The sequence below is a fragment of the Manis pentadactyla genome, chromosome 2, assembly GCF_030020395.1.
Source record: "Manis pentadactyla isolate mManPen7 chromosome 2, mManPen7.hap1, whole genome shotgun sequence".
NCBI lineage: Eukaryota > Metazoa > Chordata > Mammalia > Pholidota > Manidae > Manis > Manis pentadactyla.
In genome coordinates, this window is record NC_080020.1 from 50,359,335 (window position 1) to 50,376,158 (window position 16,824).

The 16,824-nt window shown below is 35.3% G+C and overlaps 1 protein-coding gene across 2 annotated transcripts in view; it reads right to left on the reverse strand.

Moving 5' to 3' along the window:
* Positions 1-3: 3 nt before the first annotated feature.
* DCP2 (decapping mRNA 2) overlaps positions 4-16,824 on the reverse strand; it is a 40,734-nt gene continuing 23,913 nt past the window's right edge. Inside the window, exons 5-11 of one of the 2 annotated variants that reach the window (XM_036886899.2) lie at positions 15,837-15,989; positions 15,603-15,715; positions 15,399-15,506; positions 13,303-13,438; positions 10,704-10,814; positions 9,189-9,240; positions 4-7,518 (exon numbers count right to left, since the gene is read on the reverse strand). In XM_036886899.2, coding sequence (XP_036742794.1) covers positions 7,355-7,518; positions 9,189-9,240; positions 10,704-10,814; positions 13,303-13,438; positions 15,399-15,506; positions 15,603-15,715; positions 15,837-15,989 — 837 coding nt within the window. In that variant the 3' untranslated portion in view covers positions 4-7,354. The remainder of the gene's footprint in view (positions 7,519-9,188; positions 9,241-10,703; positions 10,815-13,302; positions 13,439-15,398; positions 15,507-15,602; positions 15,716-15,836; positions 15,990-16,824) is intronic. The other variant, XM_057492603.1, reaches the window with a different exon arrangement.

Below are 16,824 nucleotides of genomic sequence, written 5' to 3' on the forward strand. Positions count from 1 at the left end.
AGGTTATGGTAGTAATTAAAACTGCCCAAACAGCAAAATTTATTGATATTGCACTACAAACAGTCTAAATTTAACATGGTAATATTTTTACAGAAAGCCAATATTTACTCAATTGTAGAGATGTTTTAAAATATCAAGGGAACCGCCCATCATTCAACTGTATTTTGTAAAATAAAAGGTTTTTAAACTGGTGTTATTTACATCAAAAAGCTATCTAAAGGAGCATAAAAACTGTTCAGACATAGGACTTTGTTCATTTTCTCCGTGGAGAGTACAGCTGTCATTTCTAGTTCACTTTGGAGGCACTGTAATCCTGCAAGCTCCCAATTCATAAAGTCACTCAGAAACCTTTATGATGGTCATGCCCAATGTAACTGAAAACCAGTCCTTATCTTTAATTAACACTGAGGAACAGAGACAATGCTACTGTTCAGTCAGAATGTAATAAATTGAGACACACAGTAAATCTGCTCTAAAGGTATCAGTGCTTCTAACTACAAGGTGAATGAACCTGACAGGTATCCTGAGGCCCCTTTACTGCTCTCCCTCGATGCTGACAACCAAAACATGCACCGAGAACTTCATTACTACCTCAGGCAGAATTACGCCCATGGTTTTACTTTATACAGTCTTTCTCCAAACATTAAAATGTCCTAGAAGGTAAAGTAATAATACACTGCTGTAACTAAGGCAAAAATTCAATGTTAAATCATTTCACATTAAGAAAAAAATGATTACTATTGAATAAAGTTTACAAATATATGTAGTTACCACATTTACTCTAAAGTCCAGTTTTCTCAACTGAGTATATTTGGTAGAACCATTTCATTAATTTTTTTCTACCTATTTATAGGTCCCAAACAAAACAGCATACTCAGCATAAATATTGTCACCTTTTTCAGACTAAAACCTACTCCCAAGAAAACTGTTTTAAGAATACGTATCTTCCACAAACATTACCTAGTCTCCATGGCATAAGAGATATTTCAAATCTTGTTTTGGAAATAGGCAGGGTATAAAAAAATCAATTCTTACTCCTTTCTTAACTAAACCTTCTGCCCTTACTCTGGGTAAAAGACAGTCTCACCTAAGATTTCACATGAGTTAGCTAATACATCGGCTCTAATTCCACTTCATTAATCCCTTAATGAGATTGTTTTAAATTTTTACTAAAGTGAACAGGTAAAATTTAAAATCTGAATTGTATGAGTTAATACTTACCAAAGGCAGTTTTTGTAAGGCATTAAGCTAATAAACTTCAAAAACAAGAAAATATATGTGTGTGCGCACACACACACACACACATACAAATATATATATGCAAAATAGTTCATGGTTATATTTTCCTTCCCTAATTGTTACTGAAGAAAAACAGTTTGTAATCATGAAATGAAAGTCAGCTTAGCCTTTTCTTGTCCTAACTTTGAAGTGAAATATGACCAACAAAGTAAAATTAAAGATTCGGTTCTTTGGACACTTGCATTTGATATTAAAAGGTACTTGTGCAAGATCCAAACACAAACCTAAAAGGACAGCAGTGAAACGCACAAAGAAATCCTTGCAGATACGTTGTTTGTGCTTTTCCGTACATACGGCGTAAGAGTTGGAGGCCACTGCTACTCGTTCATTCAGATATACTAACACATCTTACCAATCAAGTGCTGCAGAACAGGAACTACCATTCTAAATTTCACTCGCAGTTGAGAGCCTTTGCTTTTGTTTGCTGCCATCCAGTCTATTCCACGTATCACAAAGGCTTGAAAAAGGCCAGATACTGTTGTATAAAGAACTAATTTCTGAAAGCTTGAGAAATAACTTTAAATGACAAGGTAGATTTGTGACCAAAAACCTTTCTTCACACCAGTTTGTAGCTATAGATTGTTTTAGAACCTCAGATTCAATGAATAAAAAGATTAAATTAAAATGTTACATTTGATCTCATAAAGTCTACAACCCAAAACTGTTAACTAAGACCTCTCAAAGACGGAGGACCAGCAGAACACTGCCTATTTCACCCTAGAACCACACAGTTTTCTTTGTTCTAAACTAATTTGACAGCTACATGCACTGAGAGCCTCAAAACAGTGCAGATGTCCAGAGCCCTTCTATCTGTGGCTCAAGTGTCAAAGTGAGATCATCTCTAGGAGCCAAGATGTGATCACAGCTAACAAACTACCCAAGTCCTCATATGGTGACTACCAGATTCACTGAAGGGATGTAGCACAAATGAAAAAGAAAAAAAAAATTCTATAGAAGGGACAGGATTGGGGTGAGGCGTGGGGGTACAGCAGGGAGGAAACAGAGAGAGACAACTCAATGGCCTCTCCAAGGCCAGTCACACCACGGAGGAGAAAAGATAAAAAATCAACAGGTCCTCGTTCTTCAAATGGCACTCAACAGATAGATGCCAATAGCCAAGATACCTACCACCCAACCACCTGCTAGAGCCCTCCCACCAAAAAAGTATCAAATATATGTTTAGGGCCTTTTTCTTCCACTGGACTAAAAGACTAAAGTCTACTAAAAAGAGGAGGATCCATGTGGGACCAAGTTATCTAGAAAAGCAAAAGATTTTTGCATTTAATCCCTTTCCCCAGAGCACCCATTAACCCTACAAAGCTACCGCCAAGTATCTCGTCAAGGTTAATTCCTTTTACATGGTGCTTTCAAGCTGCCCCCGTAGCCAGACTGTCCCATCTGCTAACTCCAGAAGACAAAAGACAAAAGGAATCTCTTCACTGCTGATTTCATTCATCTGGGGACCCAGATTAAAGATTCAATTTCTCAAGATATGACTTCCAAACTTTATTATAGTTTTTTATTTACACTTCTTTGTACTTTAGGTTAAAGTCTGAGCAACTAAAGTTGGTGGAAGCCAACCACTGAAGTCCCATGTATGAGAGGTAGCTTTACTCTTTTCCCTACTATAGACTACTATTCCAACAGTAAATGCCATTTGTCACAAGAAAACCAGATGAAAAGGAATGGATCACCACCCAGGACAAATGTGTAACCAACACATGAAGTGACTATGACATACCTTGACTATGGCTATATTGGGGGTTATGTTCCTAAGACAGCAGAGCACTTGAGTGTGGCTGCACTTGTGAAGTACCAGTACAGGAAGGATCAGACTCCCAAACACTGGTCTTTAAAATGGAAAAAATTACTGTAGGTTTATGGAATTGCTTGGCAGCCATAGTCAGAAAAAAATTAACTATATCTGAGCTAGAAAACACTTGGTAACAGCTACATGTATTAGACTCTGCTTGGGCTAGGCAACAGTCACATTTCTTTGTACATCACGTGGCACTCAAAAGCTGATTTATCTCCTAAAATTTCTTCCTTCCGCTCTTCTGTGACCAGCAACTACAGTTATCTTCTCCCTTCAGGGCAATTTGTTCTATAATACCTATCACATTTTTTGAAACTGCAATTTAGAACTCTACTTTGAAAGCATGAGACAGAGCACACTGCCATCTATATGGCACAGGAGTACAAACTTCAAGAGCAACTCAATTCTAGGAAGAAAAGATGCTGAGAAACCCATCATAATCTCATTTTTAGAATTTTTGGCAACTATACAAATACACTTCAAAGTCTTAGGAAGTAATACAAAATAAGGAACTCTAGCTAGGCTTTACCAAGCTATCAGGGATAAGGTCTAACAAAACTGCTGTTTTACTATGATACCTGTTCACCTAGAGACAGGTACTTAAAGAATATTAATGCCTTCAGACAAAATAAGTTTGTCTTGTTTATCATAAGCTAAAATCACAATACATATAAGCCTTCCCCAGGCTAGAAAACAATCCAAGTAAAAATTACTAGACAACACTTATTTTCTTCAAACGTAATGAATCTGACCTTGTATATATAATTAATATGAAAAGAAAATACCTCAGAACATACAGAGATACAATAGATGTCCATCAAAACAAAATCTCTGAGTAGGCCAGGGGAGGTCCACTGGTACAAAAATGAAGATTAAAATGCCAAGAGATGTTATTATACTAAGAAAAAAATTACTTGGCAGAAGGTCTAATTTTTATATTGACTCTACTTCTTACTGTTTTAACAAACAACAAAAAAGATAAATGAGAGACTAGGTAATGAAATGTTTGTCATGCACACATGCACTCAGACCTGAACTTTCCTAAAGACCATAATATGATGAGTTTACAGAAGAATTTAATCCCTGTGGAAGGATACTATTCACTTGGATTTGAGTTTTTTATTTGATATTACACATAAACTACTAAAGCCTTAAAAGGACAAAGTACTAACCCAATCTTATAGCATAATATTAATTCTGCTGAATTCTACTATGCATCTTCATTATCTGTACTTACTGATATTTAATAGAAAAATAAGGATATCCACAGTTCAAAGCAGCAAGCAGTGAACACAATTCCTTTGACAACATAGGAGACCTGCTTTTATACATTACATTAAAATTCAACTTCATTTTCAAACAACTTCTAATTTCACCCTTGCTAAGAGAGTTCTATTAGGTCCTCAGACTTCTCCAAATGCTCACATCTCAGGAAAGTGGCACTATTTGAAATCCTAAAACCATTCATATGCTATTTAACAAAAACTTGTGAAAGCATGTAAACCATATCCCTAATATTTTGGATTACGATGGTTAAGTACAAAAACAATTCATTTAACATCTTATAAATCATTACAGTTATACATAAAAGCACCTACAAAATTTTAAAAAATAAGAGATTCACAGTGCACTGAACCTTGGAACATATAAGGTTGGAACATAAGAATATTTAAAAAGTGTTGGAACATAAGAATATTTAAAAAGTGGATTCAAAGACCTATTTCTTTCAGACGTAAAACATAATGAAGCCAACACAACTACTCTTCTTGTCTAGCTTTTAAAACACAACACATAGAGAAATCATTGCATATTCAGCACTCATTTATCACTTGATTTCTTCAAACCAGGCTAATTTCTCAAGAGAGAAATCTAGTTCTGTGCTGAGCATGGCCTTCCCTAAGGTAACTGAACACTGAGAAACTAATACACAGGTTCAAGGGGTAAGTAAGTATAGCAGATGTACATAAAAAACACGTACATCCAACTTATACACTTTCTGCATAGTTAAGTCACACCACACACATTAACTTTAACTCACATCTTTTAACATCTTTTATCTCAAACTGTAGAGCGCTAAAAGCCTCAAGTTATCAAAATCCCATCTCGACAATACCCTTACTTTGTCCCACAGTGCATTAAATGAAGCAGCGCTACAGCAGTTAACATTTAACCATAGTTAAACTCTCACAATCGAAAAGAGATCATTTGTTGGTTCTTAAAGGCTCAACACCATTAAAGACATACTTTTGGTAATTAATTCTAATCTCTTTTACTTTAGTATTTAGAGTTGAAAAATCCAACTCCAGGCACCAGAAAGACTGACCAAAGTACTTATGTAAAAAGGAAAAAAACCACATACAACATCACTAAAAAATAAAATGGTTTCCAGATGACAGTAAACGTGTGAAAATTATTTACCTGTCAGGCAAACTAAGTTTTCACTCCCTTTAACAATTTAACAGAAATCTGGAATGCTGGGACCAACTATAAATCTGGCTCAAGGAGACCCAAGCAAAGCAGCTGTATTTCTGGAAAGAATAAACAAGAGCTTTCAAATGAAATCATAAAATGCATTTTCAAAAAGGTCACAGAAGGATTCAAAAAATTGTCACATTAAAAGATCAGGATTGTGAATAACCTAATTCTAAATGCATTGCTGTAACTGGGAATTCTCCTGCTTAGCACCAAGAGGGTGTCACTTTTATTAATAAATAGAATTTCTCCTTTAAAATCAAGCCGTTCAAAAGCTAAAGCAAAGAAATACCAAGTGATTCCTAACAATAGCACTTTTTCTGAAAGTCCTGCTGGATTAAATAGAACCCCTATTAAATAGGTTATCTATACAGAATAAAGACTTCTACAATAAAATTTACAAGCAGAGATATACTTTGTGGATACCACATGTAAAAAAAAGATTTTTAAAACCCACATGACAGTTGCACATGCACGCATATGCTTGCACCACCCCCGTCCCCCCGCAAAAGAAATACCTTCAATGAGGTCTGAAGCAGCCCAAACGAAACACTAAAGCCCCCTTAAAGCTCTGGTGACTGTCCTCAATTAGAGCTGAAATTCTTCATAAGATAGGCACTGCCATTCTCATCTGGGTCGAAGCATCCTGAAGGAGCAAAATACATTCCAAGGACTGAGTTATGTGTATTACTTCCATGTTCTGATCCTCCCCTAATGAAATGCTTTACTTGTTCTTGGGTAAACTGCACACCCCTGCTTCCTGCCCCATCACCCAGGGGCTCCAGCACACCAACAGTGTGTCAGTCTCTGCTACTACAGCAAATTAGAACCGAATATAACATCAGTTTCCAGAAATCAACACCCAAAGACAATGTAAAACCTAATGTCATAATCCATACATATTTACACAGCTATAATACAGAAAAAATTTTCACAAGAAAAAAATAATTGTATGATACAAAAAGGCTGGCGGCAGGACAGTGAACATAGGACCAAAGCAGCTGCTGGGTGCGGCCTCCTCGCTCTCTTCTCCCCTCTCCAGCGTCTCACAGGCTCCTGACGGTGCAGCACATCCCTCAAGGAGTGCATCAGCTTCCCACCCAACCGAGTCCCTTCTCCAGGCTGAGGACTCTGTCTTTTAACAAAGCACTACAAGTTTGTTTTGAACATGAACAATACATAGGAGATGCTGGCTCTAAATAAAACCTTCCAATGAAACCCCAAGCAGAGGAGACTTAAGAACGTAAGTGGTTATAAGCAGAGAAACGCACAAAATGTCACCAGAGCAGATGACTTGCGATCTTGACTTCTGTGACATTTCAGCTCTTATACTCATTTAATAACTGTGTATTTTAAGTATCTTTTAAAAATTTCAATGTAAGGAAACTATTTTTGCAATCACTGTAATGGGTAGATGCAGCACATCCATTAACTTGGCTACTTGGTGACTCAACCACTATTTTCTTGACCAAAACACAAGATAAAAACTACAATCACACAGAAAAAAAGGCTCTCATAAAAAGCAACTTAAAATTTGCAAGCCAACACTGAAAAGGTACATCTATATAAAAGGTTATTATAACTACATCTACAGTGCAAACTCATGTTTCTTTCTACTCTCTTCTGCACAGAGAACAATCTCTTCAGAAAACAACGTTGCCTCCCTGCATTTCTTTAAAACACCTGAGAAAGGTAAGGCTCAAAGAGACACCCACTCAAATGCCACAGGTCTCTGATCTTGGGGCTTCCATGACCCATTTGCTGATATCAAAGGTCCAAGATTTTCATTATAGCAGTATGGTCAAATTTGAAACTCAAAAAGGTTCTGGATGAAAAGGGGAACTTGCAATGTCCATTACATGCCACAGACTGTCCCTCAGCATGTTCTAGCAACTGGTCTTCACCAGAGCAAGATAAGTCATATACAGCATCTGTTTAAAAAACAAAATAAGGTCAGTAACTCAGTTAAGAAATAAAATGTAGCATTTTGTTATAAAGGAATTCATGTATGATATATATGTATCTCCCCATACTCTAAATCTAACTTAGGCAGAACCACCAAGATGTTATCCTTCCCCTAAACTGGGACTCAACTGAATTTCTAATCAATTATTGTTTATTTCCACACAAACATTCAAAATCTTAATCTCAGCCTTTAAGACCCTTAATATTTACTTGCTTTCAAAAATGGACATACCCTTGTTTAACTCCTATATTTCTATTTTATGCCAATATAATGCAAGCTTCTTGATGGAAATTAAAACATAAGCATTGTAAAGCTTACATAAGATCTGTAAGGATTCCAACTCTAGAAAAACAAAGCTGGAGCTTACCAAATCTTCAGGAAATATATCAACCTAAAGAAAAATCCAAATTTTCAAAATTACAGTGCAACAAAACCCCCAACTTAGCAGGCCTTTTTTTTTTTTTTAAGGTAGAACAGGGATCTGACCAGAAAAGTAGGTTTTGAATAGTCACCAAGAGCCTGAGACAGAAAGAAAATTTGAAACAAGATATCCCAGGACAAGAATCCGTTTATACTTTCTTCTCAAGACACCTAAAAATTCAAAATATTCATATTATGCCCAACTAAGCTGGGTATACAAAGTTATAGTGTGCCTTCTTTAATGTTGCTGAACATAAGGCTTTTTAAAGATTCTGTGAAGTAACTGATTTCTGAGCTTAACGTTAATTAAACTGTTAGCCTATCATGTCCCATCACCCAAGGTAGCCAGAAAAATCCTATTAAGGGGATGTCTACCTGCACAGTATCTATATTAAATTGATAGTACCTATTTCTTCATAGCTAACCTAACTCCAAAACAAGATTAAAGCATTTCTTTTAAAATAGCTATTCTATGGCTTAAGCAGACAGTATTACAAGAAATTATGATTATAATGTCTTACACATTTCTTAAACTTTTCTATATGAAAACCTTAAATTTAAATGGTGCATAAATGCGTATCTACTACCCAGGGAATTTCCTAATTCAAAACAGCAATTCTAAGAAAAAGAGTGTGCTGTTCTTCCAAACAACATCTACTAAATCAGTATTAAGTATTACCAGAGAGCTTTCTACATACATCAGGCATTATTTTCCAAATCAGATTCACATGTACCCTTCATGTATGAGGATGCGAAGTTCCAAATGTCATTTCAATAAAGGCTATCCTTAGTACCTCCTTAAAAAGTTGATCATTGCCTCCAAAAAGGCAAATGTTTCCCTTCTGAAATTACTGTTTCCTTGCACATATGAAGTTTCCTTACCTTTACTCTTATTTGATTCTACTCCCCCTCTAACCTTTAAGCAGTATTTATTTACAGTATTCATGCATAGTATCAAGGTTTGACATTCACCAAAGAGATAGCACATTAAAAGGGCAAATAATTTCATCTTGATCATTTAAACGAATTTCATTTTAGCCAGTTTCACATTTAGAGAACTTGACCACATATACGAATATACATACTTTCTGTACAGAACACGTGCAACTCTGCTTGCTTACTTGTCATAGTTCGTCACACATGCAACTAAAATCAAGGTTAGGCCAAAGGTAGGCCAAATCCCACCAAGCAGATTTTAAAGAGAAGATGACTTGCCTGTTTCAAAATTATCCTGAAGTTTTCGTGGATGAAGTTTTTTTTCACATTTCTGTGAAAAAAACACACACACACACACACACTCAACATACCATCTCTAGTTATGATAAATGAGATATGTTATCAAATTTCTCGGGAAAAAAATTAAACTAGGCATATAATCACTATCCCCATTCCTGTATTGGCATGTTAATTATTTTTATTTTAAGCCTAGAAATTTTTAGTTCATGATTACATGTACAACATAGAAACACCAGAAAAAAAAATTCAATTTCTCAACTCAGAGATAACCGACATTCCAATATATCTTTCTAGCTTTTTTTCTATGAAGATACATGTGAAAGTATTTTCAGATCTATTTAACAATTAAATGTAATTATTCAATATACTACTATTCTATAACCTGTATTATAAATTTAACATACCATGGGCATATTCCTTTTTTAACCGATATAAATCTACACCATCATCTTTAAACTCCATGGCAGTCTGTTGCATGGATCTGTGACACTTGATTATTATCTTCTTAGATGTTCAGATTGTTTCCAAGTTCTCATTATAAAAAGAGTAATGGGGTGAATAGCCTTTAAATTTATCTTCTAGAGAAACAACGTTAAGAACTTTTTCAGACGTTCAATATAGCCAAAATACTCTCTAAAAGGCTATGCCAATTAGTAGTTTTTAAGTGTTGCCAATACACTCAACAGTATACAACTGGTATCTTCTCATTTTGCTGATCTGACAGAAGGTGTAATAATAGTAAAGGGCAAGTAGTCTAACAGTAAACTGATTTTTAACATGTTTGCTAGTAGAATCAATATACCCAAGTTAGGTTAACAGCACCTAGGAAACTGAGGTAAAATATTTTTGCTAAAAACATGAGATATTACCATTATTACCCACTGTTAAACTATTTAGGTAAAGCTACAGTAAGGAAATTCAACATATAAATAAATACCAGGACTAGCAGGAAAGATAAGCAAGGAGCCCATTTAGTTATAATTACTTTCTGGAGCAGAGACTAACAGACTGGAAGTAAATGCCTTAAAATTCTCAGTTATTTAGGCCTAGTCTAATAATGACTGGCACTAGCTCTGCATTACTTTTAATTTTCTAAATTCTATCAACTTGAGGGAAAAAAACCACACTTCAATGTTCTTCCACTGCAATGGTCTTCCAAGCTATTAACTTCATTAAAATAATACAGACTCTGGAAAAATATCGACAAAAACAACAGCCAAGGATTTACTCGAGAAAGCAAGGATGACCTCCCATTGTTTTCATAGTATTAAAATAAATTTAAATACCCACTTAAAAATGCACAGATCAGACTTGCAACTGAATCAGTGTTACAAGTCTGGACTTGAAAGTAATTAGTCAGAGACTTTTAGTGACTAAATACTGCACAATGCACTCAGTAAGAAACCTGTCACTGTTATCAGTTCCATGTGCCTTGACAATGCCCTTGCCCCAAGCTTAACAAGGGCAAGCTGCCCTGAGAGTTGTAACTCTTACCATCAAGGGATTCTGCTGTTTGGCTGGCTGGCTGTGGACCCCATTTGTTCTTTTCTTTTGATTAGGCGAGTCTTGATACTGTTTTCTGCCATTTCCCCTCATACTTTGATTCTGTTTTTCCAATAAGAAGAAATAAAATGTAAACCGATACTAAAATGTAACAGGACAAAAGAACATACTCCTATGGATATGTTTAGCTGGTTAAGTTTTGCAAAGCCCCTTAATCCCCCCTCAAAATTTTCCCAACACATTGGGGAGCCACATCTAATCAGTATATTTTCTTATTAGAATATAGTGCTTCAAAAATGAGATTCCTCTATAGGTATGAAATTGCAAATACAATGGTCCCTAAGAATCTCTCCACACCTCCTACCATATCCCATTTCTGTTTACAGATTTTGTTACAATGCATAAGGTAAAAAATAGTATTTTTTCAAAAACATATATTTCAGACAAGTTTATAAACTTTACGTGACTGTCAAAAAAACATCTGTGAGGGAATGCTGGGGCTCACTGGCCATCGTTCTTAGGGCAGGACACATGTAGCAGATGTGATCAGTTGTTACCGTAAAATTTGCCTTATTAATAAACATTTTAAAATTAATAATCTTTTATACAAAATAAAGATTGGTGCTTTTAAAATCTGGACTATTATCCCTAAATTCAGACCTAAAATCTAAACATGCAGTAGATGACATCGGGCTATACACATACTGCTTTCAAATGAGTTAATTTTCTTAAAAAAAAAAGATTTTAAGTTTAATTGGAAACAGACTTTTCAAACATTAAGTTGTCTGTAGTGGTCTTGACAGATATTTAAGAGGACTGGCTAAAAAAATGTGAATAAAATAATAACCTTATTATTTAAAGACATATAAAAATCATTTATTTATTTATGTCTATCTACCTATAGAAAAGATTAAGCAGTCCCTAAAACAGCTTGAAAATAATAAGCTAAGAAAGGAACAGTAAGGAAATACGGCTTCTTTCAGAAACTCATGTTATGGCACACTTTTAATTCAATGTCATTCTGCTCTTTATGGTATTTACTTTTTACTATAGTACAATATACATAAAATTTACCACTCTTGCCACTTTCAAGTGTACAATTCAGTGGCACTAAGCATAGTCACCATACTGTGTAACCACCACCAGTACCCATTCTCCAGAACTTTTTCATCATCCCAAATAGAAACTTTGTACCCATTAAATAACTCTCTTCCCTCAGCCCTGGTAACAAGTTGATTTCCTTCTCTATGAATTTGTCCCTTTGAGGTACCTCATAGAAGCAGAATTATTCAATATTTGTCTTTTTATGTGTGGCTTACTTCACTTGCCATGTGTTTAACATTCACCCATGTCATAGCACATGTACATCACCGTATCATTCCTTTTTAATTAAGGCTGAGTAACAGCCCATTGTATGTATATGTTGCTCATACATTCAGCTGTTGATAGACATGTGACAGTTTCTACCTTTTGGCTATTATAAATAATGCTACTATGAACACTGGTGTACAAATTACCTACTTAAATACTGGCTTTCAATTCTTTTGGGTACATGCATAGGAGTAGAATTGCTGGGTCATTTGGTAATTGTTTAATTTTTTAAGGAACCACCCAAAGGTTTTTCATGGCATTCCACGACCACTGCATAAGGGTTCCAATTTCTCCATAACCTTGTCAACACTTATTTTCCATTTCTTATTACAGCCATCCTAATGGGTATGAGGTAGTTATCTCCTTGTGACTTTGATTTGCATTTCTCTCATGACTAATTATGTCAAGAATCTTTTTATAGATTTATTGTCCATTTGTATATTTTCTTGGAGAAATGTCTACTCAAATTGTTCACCCATTTTTTACTTGGATTTTTTTGGTTGTTGGTAGGAGTTCTTTGTGTATTCTGGTTATTAACATCAGATATGTGATGTGCATTCTGTGGGTTGTCTTTCCATTCTTTTGATAGTGTCCTCTGATACACAAAAAGTTTTGTATTTTGAAGAACTTAGTATTTTCAAAAGAATAAAAATAAGAAGTAAGAGTGACATCCAAATGGATGGCTAAGAGGATTAGTAAGGATGTGGAACAACTGTAACTCTCATATATTTGATGAGGTTATAAATTATTTTAGAGTATTGTTTGCAGTATATACTCAAGAACGTAGGAATATCCAGTGCTCCACCAATTCTGTATATACCCAAAAGAACTGTATATGTTCATCAAAAGACATGTACAGAAATGTAACAATATTGTTTGTAAAGCCCAAACTGGAAACAACCAAAATGTCCGTTAAGGTTAGAATGAATAAATAACTTGTGGCAAACTCACACCCTAGAATACAACACAGCAATGAACCTTTTGCTGGTAATACATATACCACAGTCAGATATTAATTCTTACAACTTACTACACGGTTTTTACACCAAAGCTGTAAAGGTTAAGGAGTGTCAGCCCTGTTTCAAATCACAAGTCAGGAACGCAGACTTGGTCAACAATTCAGAGCTTTTAACTGTTAATCTGCAGTTCCTCAATTTAGGTACATTTCTAAGTCAAATGACCTAGAGTTATGAAAATCTTTAAATGTATTATCACTCACCTTTGCTTTTAAAGGGTCAGTCATTTCAGAATGATTATTATATGGCTTTTGCTGCAGTGGCTGCCTGTGCTTTACCCACTGGTCACCAGGAGAACCTTCAGGAAATAACTGCTGACTGTGGCGGAATTTGGTTCGACTACACAAATATTTAAAAAACAAAAATCAGATCAGAAAATTTTCACTTACAGTTCTTCCAACACCTTGCTTGTTTATCCCATTACTTTCTTATTTACTGTCTACCCTCCACCCCCAAAATGTAAGTCCCCTGAGGGTAGCGTCTCTTGTCCACTTTGGGCAGCGATTCTGCCTTGTTTACTGCTTTATCCCCAGCACCCAGAAGAAAACCTGGCATTCAGTATTTATTGAATTAATAATGTTATTTTTAATCACAAACTTTTCTAAATTATCCATACTACTTCCTCCCTGTAAGTGATTACACTTTCAAAAATCTGAGTAATTCTAAATTTAGTTGACCAATAAATCAGTGGATTTTCCTTGTTAATCGGACAGATAACTCACATTCCCATGAGTGTGTTTAAACTATGGAATTTGATTTTGCACAGATAAGTTATGGAACTCATCCACGCTAGACGAGGATCTGAAAGATCAAGCTATATTCTAAAGCAAAAAATTAAGGGACCCAGGGAAATGGATGAGCAAATTAAATAAAGATCTAGTTTCAAATTTTTATATGAAAGAATTCACTTATAAAAGGTTGTTGTACTCATGCATTAGTTTGTAATAAAGAATCCATTTTATAGTACCACTAGCATGTATAATACAGTCCAGAATCACTGATCCCAAGGACTGTATTATATTAAGACTCTTTCTGAATATTTCAGAGTTCTTCTCCTTTCCCATTTAAAAATTACAAAATTAGTCTCTCTACTCTTTCTTTAGACAAAATTCAGATACTTCCTCCAACACATCATCACAGATATTAGTCTCAATGCTAAAAATATACCACCCTCTCTAAAAAATCAGAATTTGGCTAAAGAAATTGCTGTATTATCTCCTTATGACACTCTAGGACCACAAACCCTAAAACTAAAAGATATGGGAATCCTATCACACACTATGGTGAACAGGTTCTCCTAAACATGAACATTCATATGATTTTTTTTTTTAATACTGTCACTGTTTTATAACTTCTTAGCAGTATCTTTGTTTTTTTTAATCTTGGTTGCACACCTGTCTACTTTTTCTATACTGTTTCACTTATGTCTAGCAGTATACAATTTAGTGATTGTAATCAGATTCTGAAAGGTAAAAATGACTCTTTAGGGCATTTAGTCCAAGTTCTTGTCCTCATAAAACCCAATTAAAATGAAATACTCCCTATATATTTTTAAAATACTGACTGTAAATGTGGTTTACTTTTACTGTTTAATTTTTGAAGCTCTAGGGTAAAAACAGGACATCTAAATCAGAGAAAATGTAGAAAGCAACTCTCTCTGAACCTAACATAGGTTAAGTTCTACCAAGTGATTATAAATACATATGCTTATTTAACAAAATGACTTACTCAGCCTATACTGTAATTGTGATTTGGATACAATTAAGTTCTAATCAAGGAATGTTCTTTGTGGTTTGTATCCATGTAATAGTCACTCTATAATGCAATCTATGCTAGGGAAAGAAAAGAAACACATCCAAGTTTTCATAGTTCTATTTTTGTGAACAAATTATCCATTAGCATCGCTCATCTCCCCATACAAAAACAGACCTCAACATATCCCCCATTCAATCATCTTCAGAAAATTATTTCTAAAGAATGATATGAGAACAGAGAACAGTATAAACGCACAGAGACCGATTTTTTAACTCATGCTCTAGCTATTCATCTGAGAAGTCAGCACCCTCTTGTGTATACTATTTTAAAATGTGCCTGAGGCTCCTTTCCAACTTCAATTAACCTTTTTCATCTCATCTCATCAAAAGCCCTTAAAAAAAAAAGACTTCTATTATCTGTGAGACCAGTACCAAAGTAGTACCTATAAAAGGAATGCAACACCTCTGCAAACATTAAAAGCAAAATGCTACTACTGTATCAAAATCTATCAGAAAGTCGGAATCCTATGAATTTATTTCCTTACCTCAATTTTTCCACAGTGGGTTTAGCTGGAGTGCTACCAGTTGAGGAAAATCCATTGTCACTGTCTGAGGAATCTCCAAATCTTCGAGAAAGCCAGTCCCTTAATGGTCTATGGAAACATTAAGAATTCACATGTAAAACTTGGGTTTTAGAAACTGACTGTAAGAATTATGATGGTTAGTTTTATATTTCAACAAATATGTACCTGATGAAGGGAATGGCCATAAAAAATTTGTTAGGTGCCAAACCAAGTTTGGATTTTGGGGTCATATCATTTCTATGACAGGGCAATTTCTCAATGGAGAACCATTCGATGTTCTGAAACGTAAGAAAATAATTCATTTAGTTCACTATTATCAAGGAGTTTCTAAAAGCAAATTCCTACTTCATTCAATTAGGATACTGTCCAATAACCTGAAAATTACTTTCATTTACATACCCGAATTTCTCTTCTGGTTTTTGGGTTAAATTTTGTGTCTTTTGGAATTCCTGGAATGATGTACAAACGAGCAAGCTGGTCATTGATTCGAAGTTCAATGTAATCATCCTTACAAATATAATCTTTGATATCAAAACCAGTTTCTTCAAAGACCTGGAAATAACGAATCTAGATGATTTTTTTGCTGTTAGACCTCTAGTTTATTAAAATTTATTTATCTCAAAAGCAAAACTTCAGAAATATACAGGCAATTAAAGGCATGAAAACGATGCTAGGCAGGAAGTCAGAATGTTCCAGGGTCTAATTTTGTTCTGCCTCTACTGAGCTGTCAGACTAAGGAAAAACCTTTTCATGAGCCTGAGCTTAAGTTTCTTCACCTATTCAATGAAGGTAGATGTGTGATATTGTGATTTACAGTAAGAAGTATTTACCTGGTCTTCATCCCCCTTTCTGGAACAGAACTCCTAAAACCCTTGGAATTTCCTCAGTGACAGAGCAACAGAGGTGTTTTTGTTATGTTAATGATGTGACCTTTGACACCCCCCCCACATAGGAAGGAACTTAGTTGGTAAAAGAACCAACCAGGTGGTTAATGGGTTGGAACTTTCACTTCCATCTCTACCCAGCACCACCTTCAACACCCCACCTTCAGGAAGGGAGGCTGGAGACTGAGCTTATTTGCCAAAGGCCAATGATTTAATCAATCGTGCCAGTGTAAGGAAGCCTCCATAAAAACTCCAAAAGGAAGGGGTGTGGAGAGTTTTTGTTTCTGGTTCTTGGTGAACCTGTGTGGATTTGGGTAGTGTCATGTGCTAGGAGACAGCATGGATGCTCTGTGCCCTTCCCCATACTTTCTCTCTGGCTGATCCTGAGTTACATATCCTTTTAAATAAACTGGTGATGTAGTAAGTAAAATGTTTCTGTGTTCTATGAGCTATTCTAACAAATTTATTGAGCCCAAGGAGGGGGTTGTTAGAACCTTCAATCT